Source organism: Papaver somniferum, unplaced genomic scaffold (genome assembly GCF_003573695.1).
Source record: "Papaver somniferum cultivar HN1 unplaced genomic scaffold, ASM357369v1 unplaced-scaffold_132, whole genome shotgun sequence".
Classification (NCBI taxonomy): domain Eukaryota; kingdom Viridiplantae; phylum Streptophyta; class Magnoliopsida; order Ranunculales; family Papaveraceae; genus Papaver; species Papaver somniferum.
In genome coordinates this window covers 12,401,780-12,422,493 of record NW_020622381.1, presented here as the reverse complement: position 1 = coordinate 12,422,493, position 20,714 = coordinate 12,401,780, and the positions used below count along the sequence as shown (strand labels likewise).

The 20,714-nt window shown below is 36.0% G+C and overlaps 1 protein-coding gene across 1 annotated transcript; it reads right to left on the bottom strand.

Annotated features, from left to right (window-relative positions):
* Window positions 1–9,634: 9,634 nt before the first annotated feature.
* On the bottom strand, window positions 9,635–13,023 carry LOC113333044 (nucleolar GTP-binding protein 1-like). The gene is made up of 3 exons (XM_026579539.1): window positions 12,889–13,023; window positions 10,296–12,357; window positions 9,635–9,991 (listed from the first exon to the last, which is right to left on the bottom strand). Exon 2 carries the CDS (start codon window positions 12,334–12,336, stop codon window positions 10,306–10,308), a length of 2,031 nt encoding a protein of 676 aa, XP_026435324.1. The 5' UTR covers window positions 12,337–12,357; window positions 12,889–13,023; the 3' UTR covers window positions 9,635–9,991; window positions 10,296–10,305.
* Between the last annotated feature and the right edge of the window lie 7,691 nt (window positions 13,024–20,714).

The following is a 20,714-nucleotide window of genomic DNA, read 5'->3' as shown; positions in this document are numbered from 1 at the left end:
TGCTGCAAAGCCGTCATTGGAAATACGCCAAATCCAAACAAGAAATCTTCATGAGAATCCAACGAAAAACATCAAGAAACCCCCAGAAATTTCAGAACCTCCAAATCTTGATAATCCTTCCAACTTCAAAAGAAACATAAGCACCAACAACTGCATACTGAACTTGCTCAATACTAAGATACACACTACTCCAATTACTCCTCCCAACCCATTGATCTTTACGAACACCAACAAAACCAAGAAAATGCCTTGCCAAATTCTCCATAGTAGGTCTTATACCAAGAAATTATGAACTACTTGAATGAAGAAGAAAAAAACCTCAATGGAAATACGTCAAACCCAAACGAGTACTACTACTCGTTAAAGAAGAAGTCCCTACACCATACTGTTGCGTCCAGCTCTCCATTGGTACGCGAATCCCATTCCAGAAACGAGGATACAACGCAGAATATTGAATCTCCGAGATCTTGATAATCCTTCCGATTTCAAAAGCAACATAAGCATCAACAACAGCATATTGAACTTGATTATTACTAAGATACTGAACATTCCAATTACTTCTCCCAACCGAACTATACGAACAAACACCAGGAATACCAAGAACATGCCTTGCCAAACTCTTTATACAACGTTTCAAACCACAAATATCAACATAATAACCTATATTAATCAAATTCGAAACCCACAACTGATGCCGACAATTCTCAAGTAATTGTTTATCAAAATCCCAACAAAATGATTATTTGGATTATTAAGGAAACTACGAAGCTCATAAGGAATAAGAGGAGTATGAGACAATTGAATCACTAAACAACGTGTACCGATGCAGAAGTGTATTAGCCTCCCTTGGTCCTGTCCATTGAACACCGAGTCCAACAATGGTTCTATTTTCATAGTTGAATAATTTGATAACTTCCAAACGTTCATTAATCCATTGTTTTATGATTTCTGGATTTGACGTTACTGTTGTTTGTAACCTTTTATTGAAGAAATTAGTGATTACGGTTCTTGGATCTTGACCATGATTTCCTTCACAATAAGTTGAAATGTTCCTTACCATATTTTCTTGAAAATCTTGTGTTTCTCTGAGAATGAGATTTTCTCCAATTTCTTTCTCCCTTCTCTCTTCAGAAGAAATTGTAATGTACGGATGGAAATTCTAGATGGTTCTTTTGCAGGCTTCTGGGTTTCTGCTTTCTATTCCCGCTAAAATCAAGAAAAGAATGTTTATTGCGTGACTAGTATGACTAGGATGGGTTGTGGTTATATACTGGTTAAAAACTTAATTGTGAAGGTTTACAGCCGTTTGATTTGAGATGGATTTTTTTCTTTTTTGATGAGATTTGAGATGGATGAAACCTGTGATGTTGTCACGTGCTTCCGAGAAAAAATTAGTTAGTTAGGCTTAGGCCCCGTTTGGCACTTCCTTTTATAAGAAACCTAATATAGAGGCTTCACATGTATCTCTAGTGACGAAAAACTTGGTTATGGAGTATCTTAATGCGATTTCAAATGTCCAACTTACACTTCATCTAAAACAAAAACCTAAAAACTTAAATCAAAACCTAATTCTGATTCAAAAAGTTGTTCCTCTTCTTATAAACTTCCTCTCCTTCATCAACTGTAAATCCTTCAAAACGTTTGATCTTCTTCGATCAATCGGGGATTCGAAAAACTTACGATTGTCGACTGAAATCTCTATTAAAGATGCGGAAGAAGAAAATTGATAGAAGTGATGGTGATCGACAAACCAATTACATTTGAAATGGATAGATAGATTGAAATTTGTAGAGAAAATTATATTTCAGTACCATTTATGGTTGGGTTTTCACCAAAAAGGCCCAAACATACATAACTGATTTACAGTTGGGTTTTTCGCAAAAAACCAACTGTGACTAATTTACAGTTGGGTTCGACCAAGACCAAACCTAACCATAAAACCAAAAAAACAACTGTAACTGTTTACAACTCGGTTTCCCAATTTTTCCCAGTTACGGTTAGGAGCTCATCATCATCTAATCGTAAATTTTTCTTACGGTTGGCTACTAGGGAAAAACCCAATCGTAAATCGATGTGAAAAGCTAAAAAGATCGATCTTTTTACGCATTTTCACCAATTTCGAGAAATATAAAAGACATTAGTTGGGTGAATTAAAATCTAGGGTTTTAGTTATTATCACACTATCTCACAAGTTGGACATCATTTTTGAGAATAAAAATCAAATCCTAATGGATTTGAAGCTTATATTTTGGGGATATGTTACTATTACATAGCTCTGCGTTCCTACCGAAAATGAGCGTATTCCGAAATGTATAACACCATCATCTACTACTTTGAAAATGAGCAGTTGAAAACCAACGGATTTCTGGCCATCAAAATTAAGACCGGTAGATCGCAAAGTTTTATATTTCAGAATGTGCTCATCTTTGGTAAGCATGTAAAACTTGTTAAGAGGAACGTATCCTCAAAATATTAGATTCAAACACGTTACAATTTGGATTTTATTCATAAGAAGGATGCCCAACGTGTGAGATAGTGTGATAATAAAAGTGTGAAGGGATCCTTCCTCATCAAAAATATCTTCTTCTTTTTTACTTTTTCTTCCTACCAAATACTACACTTGATCTGAATTTTTTATCACTGACTATATGAAAAAAAATTTATCAATCTAATCATTTGCTAATTAGATTATTAACACTAACTAAATGAGGGTTGTTTAGTCATTATGTAATTATTTTAGATAAAAGATTTTCAAAATTACTAGTGGGTGGCCCGTTTTCGTCCTGTAGTGAATCCCCTCTATTAGGTTTCTTTTTTAAAGCACTTTTAAATACGGACAAATAAGATTCTGTATCACATTTTTGTACGAATTTTCGAGCTCTTTGTTAGTCAGTTTGTTATTCGTATCATTTTTAGTTTATAATTTAAAAAAGTTAGAGGATTATCTTTGGTTTTCAAAATGATAAATGATATATTGATATTGTTTAGTAGTTAAAGAGATACGATCGTTTGAATTCTGTGTCTGGAAATTATATTAGTTGTTTATTACCTACCATAAATTACTTGAAAATAACGTGGAGTCGTGGAGGTAATGTACGTAAATGTTAGTACGTCGGTAAGAATTTAAAATCTTAATAGTTACAACAAACAACATTGAGACTTCTATATAGATAGTTTACAAGCAAGGATGGACCCGTAGATGTATGTCAACATTTCATATAGATGTGTATTTCGTGAACTTTCAGCTTCTTCAAAGTTCAGCGTTCATTTATTCAAATTTTTTAAAAATTATTAGAACTTCTCGAAAAAAAAATCCATTGATTACAAGCTTCCAAAACCTTATTTGTACAACTATCTATAAATTCATGACAAAATATTCCATTTCCTCAGATAAAATGAAAATGGATTTTTTTTCCTAAGTTTGATCATGATTAGTGCTTGTTGTGTATTTGGATTGATTAATCTCGATGTTTGATTTTGATTTAATTTTTGTGTTTAATCACTGAAGTTTTATTAAGAAAAAGCTAAACTGATTAGTGTTAACTGAGGAGACTTGACTTCCCAAAAGTAGGTAAGTGTGGTCCAGGTCGTTGACTAGGTCTCCAGTAGTGAAAAAAGTAATTGAGGAGGTCAGGAAAAAAAATTTGTTTTCCAATACGTGAGTCTCACTTCTTAGAGAAAGCACTATGGTGAGCTTGAGTTGAGCCATATTTAGGGTTTCTGGCTTAGCCTTGGGTGGGGAGAAAGCAACCACTATAGGGCTAGGCTAATCGGAGGTGGAAACTAAGTTCCCGTTTGAATAGTGAAAGAAAAAACTAAGTTTCTTCCAAAAGATGATAACTATAGCACGCGTGTTTTTCCTTCATTCTTTATCTCTTCTACGTTTTCTTCCAACCTAAATAAAATGATCAAAATAATCCCCTTTTAATCTTAAAGGTGTTCAAAGTAGAATTTTCATGTGGCATTTAAGGGTTTTTTCTCTACTAAAAAGCGGTTTCATTGCATCTTTTAATTTGATTTCCATCCTCAAACCAGTTAAAGGTTAATAACTCTAGTTGTAGGGTTTCAAATGCAATATTATTTGATAAATATGATGTTCTTGATTTGAGGTTGAATAATTACATCATATACATCTCAATTAATCATTTGAATATAAAAGAAGTTACCCCCGTGATTATTGATAGTTCTTTAAAGTATTAGTGATTAATAGTTATGCTATTGATATAGTTTTTGGTATTGAATGTTGAATTCGATGAATTGAAATTAATATCGTTCTTGTAAGGTACAAGGAGCCTTATATCGGTTAGGCTGCACATGGTACGGTTCGGTTCGTCTGTCGAATGAACCAAACCCAAACCAGTAAGTTCAGTTTTCTTCATCTTAAAACTGATATTACCGTTTACCAAGTTTGGTTCGGTTCAAAACCAAGTCGTATAAATATGGTTTAAAACCATCTGATTTTGGTAAACCTACGATACACTAACTAGCAACAATTAGATTGATTAATATTTCTACAAGCTAACGAATATATAAACTATTTATATTAATTAAGAAATTACCAAGCCTCTTTCATAGAAGAAATCAAAGAAATTATTCATGCATCTTCCATCGAAGAAATCAAGCACCAGTTTTTCATTATTCATTTATGATCTTAAATCATCGTTATTTAAACGTGGTGGATCATCCTTGCTGTAGAAAGAAATATTTCCCCCTCCCTCTATGATAAATATTTTATTATGATTTAACATTTCATTCTTTCATATTTTTTTCTCTCTTAATTCTATGGTTTTTGTTGCTTGAGTACTCAGGGGAGAATTACATTTCCTTGGAATATGTTATATAATTTTCATGAAGTTTGAACTTTTATGTGGGTTTTTTTAGGGTTGTAGTTTAGAATTGTGAATGCAATGCTTTACGGGGTTAATTTGATTGATGTTGCTTAGAATTGAAGGCATAACGGTCTATGATGAAAGTTGATAATGAAGAAGGGTTCAAGGATAAATTCTTCAATGGATCATACCAACTTTCCACAACAAGCACATAAACATCACTTAGTTGTACAAGAAGAGATTTAGTTAGAGATTAGTCAATGAAAGTTAAAGTACCATTCAGGTACCAAACTCCAACCTGGACCAATGTTGGTACCAAGTGTAAGTTCTGGACGAAATCTGGGTATCAAACGAAAAAAAAATCCAAAATTTCTTCAATAATTTCAAAACTGAATTGGTAAAAGAGAGCAAATGGTGTCGATACTCATCTTTGTTCATGCAAGGATAATGAGAAAGAACAGAAATTTCAAATCCAAACCAAAATCAAGTCTTATTTTTACATCGAATATAGTTTTCAGTCATATCAATAATGACATGAATTGTGGCCTAAACCTAGAATTATAAACATAATTATGATATATGTAACGACATGTTTGTTTTTTCATCATTACACAGTGGATATTCACTATCTATCACCGTGTAGTATTGGGATCCGCAACAAGAGATGTTTGTTTTTAGCGTTTTCTCTAGTGGGTAATTACTATCCTGGTAGTGAATACCAAATAGGAATTCCTTTTCACTCTCCTTAATATTACCTCTACATTGTATAAAAAGTCTTTTTTATCCTTTCACAGGTATACAAGTTCCTTGCTTATTGTCCTTTACAAAATATTCTTCATATGTTTTTCTTACTCATCAGATACAAGCCCTAAATCTCAATTAAAAAGAACTGATCCAACCAAATTTTGACAGATTGATCTCTTATTTCCTAAAAACTCTGTAATTATATTTTGTTTTTCTTTAACCATGAAAATCAAATTACATAAACACAAAAACTACACTAATTGAGTCATCAATTACATATTGGGGCGTTCTTTGCTAGGAGAATCTAACCCCAAGTGATCGAAATGCAAGATAATTTAACAGATTTTCCTAACCAAAAAAAATGTTGGGCCCAATATCTATTTTTATTTGAATGACATTCTCTCAAAATTTTTGATTTCGATTGTATTGTTTCATGATATTCCCCCAAAATCCTCGATTTCGATTCGATTGTTTCATAAGTGGAGCGGAAACGAACTCCATGGAATTGACCATATTGTCATTTAAAATCACTTAACTACCTTTGCTGGTAAATATTATTAGATTGAGAAAATTAGTTTTCGTTTTCGAACGGGTCAAAAAACCGGCCTGAGATGTAGAGCTGTCATGGAAAACCGACATATTATTCTTTGTGTATTAAATCAAACATTTATTCCCTTAACCTAGAACATATTAAAGATTTTGTTTATTCATCCATTTATTTATTTTTACAAATATCAACTTCAGCCCGGTCTTATTGTCCTGAGGAATAAAAGTACAGTAAATAACCTTTCTTGTCTATTTATCATTATATATGATCGGAAGTTATGGTTTTTGATTTGATGGATTTTAATGTGGATTATTTTGTGACCAGTGGATCATTAGATTTGGGGTATTAAAGACATCTTGTGTTGGTATATATTCCATTTCCCAATAATTTAAGTGGATTCTTCCAACTAAACACCTTTATTTATAATCGAAGAATTGTTTCCTCGTAATTCGATTCTTGAAATCCATTTAGACCACTGATTCTCCCAACCAAACATAGTGATTGTCTCAAAAAGTGTGGACTGTGTATTCCTAAAAGATAGTTTTAGAAGATCATTTTGGTCTGCCGCCTGATTTGTTAGTGGGTTCACCGCTTGGTTGGCCTTTTTATAGATGTGGTGGACTCCATGATATGAAATGGATCACAGAGGGCCACTGATTGGTTGATCATATCTCCCAAGTACCATGGATGAAATTGACTAGGTTTAATTTGGGAGTCTAAGTCAAAGCAACATTTTACCATTATATGTTTGTTGTTGTTCTGACCGCCATAAGCATACAAATGTTTCCACACTAAAATTTTGGTTATTACTAGAGATTGTGCCATTACTACAATCGTAGTTAAGGAATTCCCATAACGAATCTCCACTATTAGTTTAATGTTACGGTTGATGGAAAAAAAATATAGGGCTATTTTGAGTTTCCTCCCCTTCAAACGTCGCTAATTAGCGTTTCCTCCCCAAAAAGATTGAAATAAGTGTTTCCTCCTATCGTTAGAAATTCCATCCACTGCGCAGTTAGCTGAGTCAGCGCTGCCGTATGCGTGGCATACATAAAAATAATTTTAATAAATTTCCTAAAATACCCTCGTCTTCTTCACTGATATTTCATACGAAATTTCTTCAGTTGTTCTTACGGTATATTGCCTGCAACAACAAAACAAGATACACAAATTCCACAACTCAATTTAATTTACCAACAACACGCCGTATATCATTCTAATTCATTGTTTTTATCAAATACAAGCACAAATAATCACTAGATTGTACCAATTAATATTCAACAAGATACAACTCATAGAGACATGAGTTTAAATTTTTGGAAATAAAACCATACCAATAATATGCTCAGTAGAGGGATTGATGATCGATATTATTTTTTTTGTCTGTAATGGTTCTCTATGTTCACCATTGATGAACAGTTGGCGACTAAGAATTGAAGAAGATGAAAAAGAGATAGCCATTATTGATTGATTAGATCAAATTAAACCCAAATAAGTTCTCGAACCAAACATCAAATACAACCACAACCCATCAATCATCTCAACACGGACTTCAATTTATCTACCATCTTTTCCAGGCAGCAACATCTTCGTTTCCTTAACCATCACCAGATGCCTTCTTGTTCTACTCCATCACCTCAAAGACCAGTATTGCACCATCTATTCTTCCCAGATTTACAATAATTCGAACAACACAGTCTTCAATTCCTACCGTATCCACCAGATCCACAACAACAAACATGTTCTTTTCTCACTATTTGAATCGTTGAGATTCATATTCAATTCCAATCTCAGATTCAATTGAACTCAGTCACCGTATTCAACTTCTTATTCCAGCCCCTATCAACCAATGTTTGTATCTCGATTTGAACTTGCCGGCGTGAATCTTGTGTGCAACGACATGTTTGGGGTCTGAGACATTTGCTACGTTGAACTGGGAAAGAAATTCTCGACCTAGTTTTTAGGTTTTAAGAGAAGATAGGTTTAGAGACCCATTCTTCAGATGTGGGATATAGACGAGGGTTTTCTGGTATTTTTGTTTAACACGTGTACATTTTTGCCACGCGTATACTTTCGATGACTCAGCTAACTAGAAGTTGGATGGAATTTCTAACGATAGGAGCAAACACTAATTTCAATCTATTTGGGGAGCAAACACTAATTAGCCCAAAAATATATATCATAATAAAATCATCAAGTTGAAAAAGAGCAAAACATCAAATATCAACTCTTTGAAGTCTAAGTTTCACTTCTAGATCAAGTACCTAACCAATTATACGCTTCTCTCTCCTTTCCCTCTCTAGCGATTTCAGACATCTTCTCATACCAGATTGCGTCAAGCTCCGGCGAGCTCAGATTTGCTCTTCGGAGCAGATCTGAGCTCCTCTCTTAATTGCTTTCTTAGTTTAGGTTTTATTTTACTGTTTTTTCAATTTCTAGGGTTAGTATTGTTTTTCCTTTTCAAACAAACACTCCTCTTTGCACCTTCATGGTGTTTCTTCATGTCATTTGTGACTGCATCTCCATGGTGTTTCTTAACTGCACCTTCATGGTGTTTTTTCCTGTCCATTGTGACGTTTGGTTAGATTGCAATGATGATTACAAGAAGATCGTTCTCCATATCCGGGAAGTTTTAAAACTTCAAGAAGATGAGGATTTAGGGTTTCAAAATATGGGTTCGTTTAATTACTGGGCAAATCACTCCCCCATGGGAGCACATCTTCTCTTAGAAGAAGAAAGCTTATCTAAATGGTTGGAACTATGTCGGTCTCTTTCAAATACACAAAATCGGTGCTTCAACGGTTTTCCGATCTTTCTCTTCTCGATCTATTAGTTGGTACCATTTGCTGTATTTTGGTTTTTTTCTTAATGTGCTTGTACTCGTGCAATCTTTTCATTTGGTACGAATGAATGAGGTTCGTGTTTGTTAGCTAAAAAGAAAAAGAAAAATCTAGACCAGAAGTACTTTGTGATGGGTATTAACTAGGGGTGCACATACCCTACCCATATCCGCCAACCCTATCCTACCCGCCAGTTTTTTAACCGTATCCTACCCTATCCACTATTTGGCGGGTAGGGTGGCGGGTAAAGATTTTCTTAACCGACAGTAAACGGGTAGGGTGACGGGTATATGCCATATCCTACCCACCCTACCTAGAAGTGCACATACCCTACCCATACCCGCCAACCCTACCCTACCCGCCAGTTTTTTAATCGTATCCTACCCTATCCATTATTTGGCGGGTAGGGTGGCGGGTAAAGATTTTCTTAACCGCCAGTAAACGGGTAGGGTGACGGGTATAGGCCATATCCTACCCACCCTACCCGTTGTGCAGCCCTAGTATTAACAAGAAGCAATCTAGAGAAAGTAGAAAAACAATTTCTTTTTAGTTTAGTGTAATGTGCTTCAAAATAAATGAAAATAGTGGGATTTAATTAAAATTAATCTTCTGCTGATTTATTTTAGCTTTTTGAAGCAATTTTCTGCCAACGGTGTATGGTGATATTCATCAGATTTGATAAGAATTTACTGGAAGAGGACATTCAGTTTGAACCACTATGTAAGAGCCTGCCTGTATGGCGAAGAAAAACAAACAAAAAAGATAAAGAAAAACATTTGCGCCCCAACAATTTGAGCTCTAGCCTAGCTGGCCTAGACTCTACAAGACAGCTCTGCCAACATAAAAACAAAATTGCAGTACTTAATCAGAAAGAAAATCAAACTGTAATCTATATAAATTTGCGACAAACCCCTCTCAACAAGACAAATAAAAGTAACAATAAGCATAACTTGTCTAATTTCTCTACCAGAAAATTGAAGAAAGCAGAAAAAATAAAGTTTGGCGCAATTGCTTGAACTCCACAACATTACCTGCAAATCACATGGAGAAAACGCTTATTCATAGGAATACGTAGATAAACTGACCCAACGAAACATGTAAATTACGTAAATAACTTAAAGAGTTTGACAGATATCCTAATGAAACATGCAGACAATTTTATACAGTATTTCATAAAGAATTTGATGACCTTCTAACAAGTTTCATGAAGTTCACATACAACTAAATCTATCAGAGTTCAGCAAGTTATATAAACCAGGAATAGAAACAACCAAAAAGATGAACCAACTTGAGAAAAAACTGAAAACACCAAAGGTAGAGAAAACGGTCCATTACCTTAGCTATCTTAACGTCTATCGGTCTTTCCAACTCCACGCTTCCCAGAGAATAAATGCTTTGGTCTGAGAGTTGGAATTGTCCTATCCGCTTCTCCCCTCTTAGCGTCCTTGTTCCTCTTCTTTGATGCTCCATGTGCAAGTTTCAAAGCCTTACTCTTCTGGAGAGCATCTCTGAAACCTTCTCCAGGAACAATTTCACCAGGTGGTCGTGAGCTTGACCTTGACCTTGGGCGTGATTGAGACCTCAGTCGCAACTTTTTGTTGGCCCGATCATCATCCATTTCCATAGCATCGACATCACTGTCTCCCCTAGACCTCTCCCTCTTTCTTCCCCTTTCTATGGATTTACTACGGGCACGGTTAATAGCTTTGGAAGGATCAATACCCAATGCAGACAGCTGCCTCCCCATCCTCTGTGTTGTGAACTTGTTGTCCTTGTCATGTTTTCTTGGTACAACAGGCCTACTCGCTGCTGTGCTCTTCTTAATCCTATGCTGTTGAATGAGCAAACTTTTCTTCTTCCTGATGGCAGCTAAAGCGTCTTTTTCTTCTGGGGTCAACTCCTTACTATCCATCTCAACATCCTCCTCATCCCCTTCCTGTTCTAGACGAAGTCCCTCTTCCCTTTCCAACTCTTCAAGCCTTTCTAAAATATCAGGATCGACGAAATCATAGACGTTATGGCCATCAAGAATCTCTGGCATTTTATCTTCTTTCCACTCGTCGTGTGCTAAGATATAGTGCTTTTTCAAGCTAGCGGAGTAAACACCAGCCCCACCATTCTCTTCCTCCAAATCTCTTTCAAGCTTCTTCTTTTCCTTCTCGGCAGCTGCCTTAGCTTTTGCCTCTAGAACTTGCTGAGGTATACAAGCTGGCCTTTCTTTCTGATCTCTTGGCTTTGGAACTGCTACGTGAAACCGATTTAAGCAATCATTGATCTTCTTTGACTTCATTTTTAGTTCCACCCTTTGATTTAATAGTCTTTCACAGGCTGCATTCTTCACAGATATCACTCCCTCCACTGTCAAAGTACTCATAGTCAATAGAACATTCTCATCATCATTTGGTTCACCACCTGCACCTATCACAGTCTTTATAGCTTCTGCCTTCATCTCCTTGACCAAATTCATGTCTTCCTCAGAGAGACCATCCAACGGCTGCAAATCAGTCTTGTTGCACACAATAATCAAAGGCTTGTTCATAAACAGCGATTTGATGCTGTGGAAGAGAGCCGCCTGTTGAGCAATGCTGTATCCACACGATCCAGATATATCCAAGAAGAACAACACAGCAGCTCTCAGATGAGCAAGAGCCGTAATACTGCACATCTCAATAATATTCCTGTCTTCAAAAGGGCGATCCAAGATCCCTGGAGTATCAATCACCTGGTACCTCAAGTACTTGTAATCAGTATGTCCAACAAAGAGGGACTTTGTGGTGAAGGCATATGGCTGAACATCAACATCAGCCCTAGTAATTTTGTTGATAAAAGAGCTTTTACCAACATTTGGGTACCCACAAATCAAGATAGTACGGGTGTTGGGGTCTATAGATGGGAGCCTTGCCATGTGTTGTCTAATCTGCTCCAAGTAAGCCAAACTAGGGCCTATACGCTTAATGACAGTACACATTCTTCCAAGTGCGGCAACTTTCAGTGACTTGCATCTATAAAGGGAATCCCCATACTTCAAAAGCTTCACATAATCCTTGGATATTTTACTAATGAGATTTCTTGCAGTGTTAATCTGACCAAGGGCAAGCTTGTAATGATCTTTGTTGTATAAAACATGAAGGAGATCTCCATAGAAAGGATGGATATCATCTAGACGAGGAAACTCATCAACAATAGTTGAAAGCTTGTCATGAAAGTTTGTCTGTGTGTATTTCACCTTACGCATGTAGAACTGTCTTAATCTGTTGATAGCATATCCCTTGTGAACAACAGTTGGTGTCTGGCGCTGAGTACGAGAGAGTATGATGTCAACAAAGTCCTTCCCAGTGGGAACCACTGTAATCTTCTTAAAATTGTATTGCACCATCTTTCACAACTCCGAAGTACCCTGTACAGCACGAACAGGGAAGAATATAACTCAGTTAAACAAAAAATGTATAAAACAACATAAACGAACAATACAGAACTAAAGCCATTACGCCAGAAACATAAACAAACAATACTAACCAGAAATCTAATAAAAATAATCACCTACTTTCAATTCAAGTAAAAGTGGTAATAAGAACATTATAGTTGCCTAAAATTTCCTGGAGGTACCTAAGAATCTAAGCAAACCATTATAGATTGAAATAAGTTTAGTTACGGTCCAAAATCCAAATAGATAACAGTTTCTTACTACTAAAAAGTTTCAAATCAAAATAGCACATAGTGATAAATTAATCAATTACAACTTTAACATAGAGAATCAATCAAACAAAATGAAGTAATTCTTATTTACTTCTAAGCTTGAATAACTAGCATGAACAAACACTTGAAATCAAATCTAATATAAGTTATTCATTATATAAAACCCTAAGTTGATATTACTGAATCATAGGTAGCTTAACAAATATTGAATCATACAAAACTAAAAACGAACCTTCGATAATAAATCTGATTCGAGTTCGAGAAAGTTTTAAAGAAATACGTTTTAGGGTCGGCCGTAGATGGAGAGAAGATGGCCTTTGAGAAAGACAAAGCAGATGAAAATCAGGGTTTAAAGTTTTATAGCTATCTCTCGTTGGATATTTTCGACACTCATTTTACTTGAGCACCTAGGAAGAAAGTACTTGCAGCAGTCTTGCGCACCTAATATGTCTTTTGTTTCGGGTATTTTCTTTTTCATTCTTCCTTTTTAGATTATATGCATATTCCTGTGGACATGGCAAACATCAGATTTTGCCATATATGCATTTATTATGGGTACGCCAAAATGTCAAATACGTATGGCTATATGTCAATTATAACATATAGGCATACACGACAGATTTTCCAACGAGTGATAGAGTTTTCATCGTTATATGGTCCAAATATCGCTTCTCGGTCAGTCCAGCGTCAGCGCTAGTCACTACGTCGCTCGTTGATTTGAACATCGGTCATCAGTTCCTCATCCAACATCTATTATTCCCCTCCTATAGTTACCCATTTCAACTCACATCATCTCAACTTCAAATTCATTTCAACATGCCTAGTGCTCGCATAACCGAAGTGGATTTCACTCGAGAAGAAGATGTTTCTCTAATTCGATGTTGGGTTTCAGTGGCAAGCGATTGAGATTTCAATTTAAAGACTTTTAGGCCGTGTTTGGGATCTTTGACTACATAAAGCTTAGCTAGGGAATTTTTTTCTCTAACTTGAGCAGGATTATCTCAAGATGTATTAATAAAGATGATGTTTGTTTTTCCGTTATATCCATCACGGGTTTATCATGTATTATGTTTGTCTCTCCATATTTTAAATATGTATTTTTATAAAATAATTAAGTATTATGGATAAAATTGTCGGAGAAAAAAATAAAAACATAACAATAAAGTTAAAAAAATTGAAAATATTTTGATTAATTAAAATAACTACCTCTATAACCGTCTAACCCAGGCAAGGATATTGGTATCCTGGCTATTTTGGAGAATAGCATAACCTTGCTTTTTTAGCTTCCTAAAATCAAGGAAGATTTAGTTGTTCATATCCTAGACTAGAATTAGAACAAGACAAACATAATTTAAATGTATTTTCTTGATAACCCAACCTAGGATAGGCATTTCCAAGGGGCCAAACACGACCTTAACTTATGAGATTCTGTGTTTCAAAGGTTTATGACGTTAAGCCACGTAAATTCAAGAAGAACAAATGAGTGTCTTCAAAATCAATATTGTTTCATCAATAACGATGTGAAAAAAGTATCAGCAAATTATGTGGTTGATAAAAGGGGATAATCCTGGGTTTTCAACTGAAGAACTAAAAATTAGAGCTCATACCAAATTTGTTGAAGACAACAGAAGATGGTTTAGTCACGACGAATGTTATGAACTCTACAAGGTTCACGTCAAAGTAGTCGAAATCGTTCCTCGGTCCTGCTCAGTTGGGGAGCTTGTAGTGAGGAGCAATTAGTTCGGACTTGGAAATCGCCAAAAATCGGTCTAATACTCGGAATCTATTTATGATAGATTATATATTGCTGCTCAAAAGTTACGAAATGTACCTAATTAAACTTAAAATTTTAACACTATCATGTAATTAAATGTGTAATATTATTATATTGAACTTATTTATAATGTATTTAGAGGCTTTTCTATTTGATAACTCCCATCTGAGGGGTTACCAAAATTTTCTTTTCTAATTTTAGTGCATGTGCAGGAGTTGTATCCAAGCCAAGATTTTCATCACCTTCATGTACTACTTGAGTATCTAACACTTCATTTGGAGTAGAACTTTCTGATACCTCATGCATAGAACGAAGTCTTAAACTTCTTTCACTTCCACGACTTCGTTGAGTTGATCGACTAGGACTCAAATGAGTCGTTCCTCTACTATTGGGACTCATTCCTCTGTTGCTAGTACTCGTGCCTCAACTACTACTTGTACCATCATGAACGGAAAATCCTTGACTCATGTCAAACATCATTTTTTGCATCTCATCCAAGTGGAATCTCTGAAATCCATGTAATAGAGCATGATAATCGTTCAACTGAGTCTAATACTGCTTCGGTGTAGAATTGACCCCCCAGTATGGATATGTCCGAGCAAGTGCACTGGAAGCAATTGGATAAGTAACAATCCCTCCAGATGTGGTGGATACAGTTTGTACATCCTAAGAAAATGGTGGCATAGTTGAAGATGAACCCGCTTGAGAAGGATATGCAAATGCGTCGCCCGTCTCTGGTGGAGGTTGGGAAGGAAGAAATTCATCACCAAGTGGCATCCTACCTAAAGCTGGGAAATCCATCTGACCCAAACTTTGTGGTTGCATAGCAGTATTGGGCTTGCAAATAATGTTAAACCAATATAAGTAGTCAGTTATGCCCATCGGCTCCTGAATCAATTCATCAACTTCTTGCCAATGGTGACCTTCCCTTATCAATTTCAAGTAGTCGTGTTTAGAAACCTCTTCACTTAGATAGGGGTTGATGGCTATAATTGTTCTTCTCCGAAACTGAAGAAGTAGTCTTTCACCATAATACCAAACACCCTTTTCGGAAATAGGGATGTATAACACGAATCTTTTAAGGCATAATTGTACCATTCGCTGAACTTGTTCTTCTTCAAACTTGGGGATCGCTTCATACGGCTGGAAGACAAGGTTAAGGCTTGTTCTACACAACTGTTGAATCCTCTGGACAACAACAGTATGTTGACCATCTTCAACCTGTTCTGGTTGCCAATTCTCGGAATCGTACTTCAGTATGACCAGAAAAACATTGGTGTGATTATTAAGAGAAGGTTCCAAAACACGGAAATATGTATACCACCAATACTGAAAATAATAATATTATTGGTTAGTAAATTTTTCATGTCGAAATAACAAATAAATAGTGTGAAAAGCATTGGTTCTTGTCTCCAACACTCCCCCAAGAGCATTAAAACTATCTTTGACACACGACGAGCAATTACCGAGGGATATGTAAAGCTATGATAAAATTGGAGACCCAAAATCATATGTTGGTGATTGCTCTAAATATTCTAATGCTTCGAGAAAACTAATTAAGACCACTGAGCTAGCATTCGGAAATAGACATTGGCATAGTGTCCACAACACAAACATACTGTCATATACCTATTGGTTAGTTAGGTTTATGATTATTGGGCCATCCATTCTTAGTTAGTATTTTTGCTATTGGGCTTATCTGAGTAAAACTAGTGGTCGAAACTGTGTTAACCCGTTGGTGGGATTAGTGCGCACGTGTCTTAGTTTCCGTGGTCTTTTTTAGTCTGTTGTGAGTCACAAAATTAGTAGGTGAGATCAAAATTAACGACTGAGATTGAGAGCTGAGGGAAGAAGGGTTCAATGTTGTATTTATCCCCAATGATTTGTTGTATCTGGTAATAAGAGAAAATTAATCAAATTCAGGCCCATTCCTCTTGGAAGAGTAGGTTACTGTTTAGTGCGATTAGCAATCTCCTTGTTGATTCATAACATTTGGTATCAGCTTCGTCGATCCTGTGTTTGATTCATGACAGGAGGTGAGAAAGCACATAAATTAAAGGACATTGCTCATCAACAAAATCTTGATGGAGAACGTTTATCAGTCTTGGAAAAAGATGTCTCAGACATCAATCTCAAGATCACTTCAATCGAAGAAACCTTGAGTTCTCAGTTTACTACGATTTGTAGACACCTTCGTATTCCAATACCTCCAGATCCAGGTGCTTCTGCTGAAACTAACGATGTTCATCAACAAACTGAATCTGAGTTTTCTTCTGGTATGATACTTCCTTCAGTTAATTTTCTTGGACAACCTAAAATTGACTTTCCCGGACTTGATGGTTCTAATCTTAGAGCTTGGCTTCGTAAATGTGAACGATTCTTTTATTTGAATGTTTTTGATCCTTCTAAGAGGGTAGATTTAGCTTCGATTCATATGGATGATAAGGTCGATGCCTGGTTTTTGGAATATCAAGAGGGCAAATTATTTATAGATTGGGGTATGTTTTCTTCTGATGTTTGTTTTCGGTTTGAAGATGTTGCTTATGATAACTATGTTGGTAGCTTCAATAAATTGTCTTAGACCACTACAGTAGAAGAATACTTTGAGAGATATGAGTCTTTGAAAGCTATTATGAAAAATAAGAATCCAAGTTTATCTGAGGATTATTTCACTATGAGCTTTATTAGTGGATTAAAAGAGGAAATTCGTAACCATGTTCAGATGTTCAATCCTAATTCTGATTCTGAGGCTTTCTATTTAGCTCATTTACAACAAGCTTCAGTTGATTCTCAGCTGAAAAGATCTAAACCATTTCATTGACCCTTCACACCATCCACGAGCTATTTTTCACCATCATCTAGCTACAAACCATCACTAGCACCACTCACCAATCTTCCTAAACCATCTTTTTCATCTGATAAACCAATCATTACACACCCTCTTACCCCAACCAAACCTGAACCATCATTACCTCCAATAAAACGGCTTACACCTACTCAAATGCAAGCAAGACGTGACAAAGGCTTATGTTATAAATATGATGTTGTTTACAAGCCGAGTCATCGTTGTAAAACTCAACAACTCTTCATGTTAGTTGCCTATGATGAGGACAACTCCTCTCCACCTATTGATAACTCAGAAGAAGAATAAGCTTCTCCTACAACTTCAGGAGACACTATTATGGAAATTTCTCTCTATGCCTTAACTGGCTTGGTGAATCAGAGTACTATTCGAGTCCCTGACAAACTTAATAAACATGATATTTTTATCTTGATAGATACAAGGAGTACTCATAGTTTTGTAGATGCAAAACTAGCCAACAAATTACAGCTTCACTTGGTTCCAACTGGTAAAATGCTAGTCACAGTTGCAAATTGTTAGAGCATTGCTCGGTCGAACTCGCATGCATTGCTATCTCAAGCATGTTTGTCAATGTAAGTGACCAAAACTATATGTCTTGATTTCTAGTTTACTTATGACTAAGTCTCGGTCTAGGATAATTAGGTATAGTTGAGCTCCAGACTCCATGGCGATTATCTTACGAAGACGAAGAACTACTCAAGGAACCAGTGGAACTTCATCCGACCAAAAGGTATGTGGAGACTTGAACTCATCAGTCACTCAATAGTATATCTACTCTATCTCCTACTCTTGAGACAAAAGTCGTATAAGTATGATAGTTTTCATACATACACATTTGCTATTTCGAGCCGCATTTACTCGCCTATCTTTTTCTCGAAATATGTGTTGGTTGCTTTAACCATTTTCATCTTTACCCGTGATGAAAGTCATGATGACATTTCAATCTTGAAAATAACTTTGATGACGATAGTCGATTCTTTTTGTCTAACGACTATTATAACATTATTGAAGAATGTTTCAATGATTGAAATGTGGAGTTGAGATTACGTAACCACCTATGGATATAAGCATATATAGTGTGTTCGCACATTAGCGAATAAATCCATGTGCCGGAAACCAAGTGCGTGCATATGTGTGCATGCGGTATTGGTGAAGGAGACAGGTTAGGTACGCGTACCCGTACGCATACTGGCGGAAGTTTTCATACTGAAAATTTCTGTTATAGTTTGTGAAGTTTGCAAACTGAAAACCAGTCACCTAGGTATGCGTACCTGTACGAGTACCCACGAAAGTTTTCAAACCGAAAATTTCTGCTGAGTTTTCATACTCAAGTCCGATAGCTATGGTACACATACCCGTACGCGTACCTAAGCTGGTTATATTTCTCAAATCGGAAGTTCATGAACTTAAACAATAAATCAATAAGGAATGCAATTTTTGCAAACCATGGCTATATTGTTCATGAATTGATTCAAGTGAATCAAACCGATTTTGTTTCAATTGTGTCTATGTATAAAGATCTAAGCAATTGAACAACTCTTAAACTAGTTCTTATGAGTCATTTGAACTAGTTATGAGAAAGATGAATACGGTTAATATGAAAGTGCTGATATGGATAACCATTGGTTAACTATTTGTGAACCAACCCAATGTACATGTTTAGGTACGGTTAGTCGAACCTAAATGAATATGTTTCATTTGTGTGTGAGACAAGCTGAGTTTCGATCTAACGGTTGAAAGATATTAGCTTGGATAAGTTAGATTTTTCATCTAACGATAAGTATTGAATGCTTTGTTACCAAGGTAACTTAGATTGCAAACCCTGATTTGAAAAATATATAAGGGAGACGTCTAGCAACTGGAAGAACTAATCCCCACACCTCCTGTGTGATACTAGTTGGTTTTGCTAGAGTCGATTCTCCTTTAACCGTAGGTTTCTTCTCGAGACCCTGTCGGTTAACGTCTTAAAGACTTCATTGGGATTGTGAAGCCAGACGAAACTACTTCTCTTGTAGTTAAGCGATCTGACCTTGCCATTTTCTATCGTACGAGTTTAATTGAATAATTGACTTGAGATTATATCTTCGATAGGGTAAGATAAAAAGAAATCACAAACATCTTCGTCTCATCGTTTGCGATTCCGCAATATCTAGTTTCGCTACCATACGATTTAGATAATTGTGAGGTGATTGATAATACTAGGCTGTTCTTCGGGAATATAAGTCCAGTTTATCAATTGGTTCCAGTTCACCTTGATTTTTATCAAAAGACGGAACAAACTTGTGGGTTTATATGTGGAAGACAGATTTATCTATTATCGTAGACTTTTCTGTGTGATACAGAATTGTTTATTAAAGTCTTTGACTTTGGGTCGTAGCAACTCTTGGTTGTGGGTGAGATCAGCTAAGGGAATCAAGTGCGTAGTATACTGCTGGGATCAGAGACGTAAGGAGCGCAACTGTACCTTGAATCAGTGTGATATTGATTAGGGTTCAACTACAGTCCAGACCGAAGTTAGTTTGTAGTAGGCTAGTGTCTGTAGCGTCTTAATACAGTGTGGTGTTCAATCTGGACTAGGTCACGGGGTTTTTCTGCATTTGCGGTTTCCTCGTTAACAAAACTTCTGGTGTCTGTGTTATTTCTATTCCGCATTATATTTTGTTATATAATTGAAATATCACATGTTGTGCGTTGTATCGATCAATTGTGAAATCCAACCTTTGGTTGTTGATTGGAAATTGATTGATCCTTGGATATTGGTCTTTGGTACCATCCAAGTTTATTATCCTTGTATTTGATAAAGACTCGCAAATTCTTATTTGCTTGAGTAAAGATCAAATCAAGTGAAAGAGTGATAAATGCCTAAAATATATCATTTGAATATCAATTTCATATACTTTTCTTTACTATTTTCTCTTATATTTTCGGCTATTATGCTTGTTTTGCATTTTGTAGGTATCTTCGAGTCATGTGATGTGAAAGAAGGTAAATCGGAGCTTAATTCATTGCTTAGAACTTGGAATTGACGGACTTGAATGTGTAAAGACACAACACTCTAATGTGTCAAAGAAAAAATACTAAAGCACTACTGCTCACCAAAGAATTACTAAAGAGAGACAACTGTTCGTTAAGGGCTGTCACTTCCTTCCTTATATAGGAGTACCAAAATTAGTTAAACGCCCTGAACCTCGGTCGAGTTATATCACGACCAGTTTCTTATGCTGAGTATTATTTCTCTTGTTGAAGACTAAGTCACCAGCCAAGATGCACAGCCGGCAAGCCAAGGTCCAAGACAGATTGAAGAGATTTATGGAAGTCTAATGGAGCGGAATCTGGATTCAATTTTGGGTCCAGATTTGAGTTCGTTTTGTGCCAGAACTGCAGAAAGAAGTTCAGTTGGGTAATGTTGATTAATGGAGGA

Bases quoted from the DNA above. Each gene is read 5' to 3' on its own strand.
- LOC113333044 (XM_026579539.1), bottom strand. From the start codon at position 12,336: ATGGTGCAATACAATTTTAAGAAGATTACAGTGGTTCCCACTGGGAAG.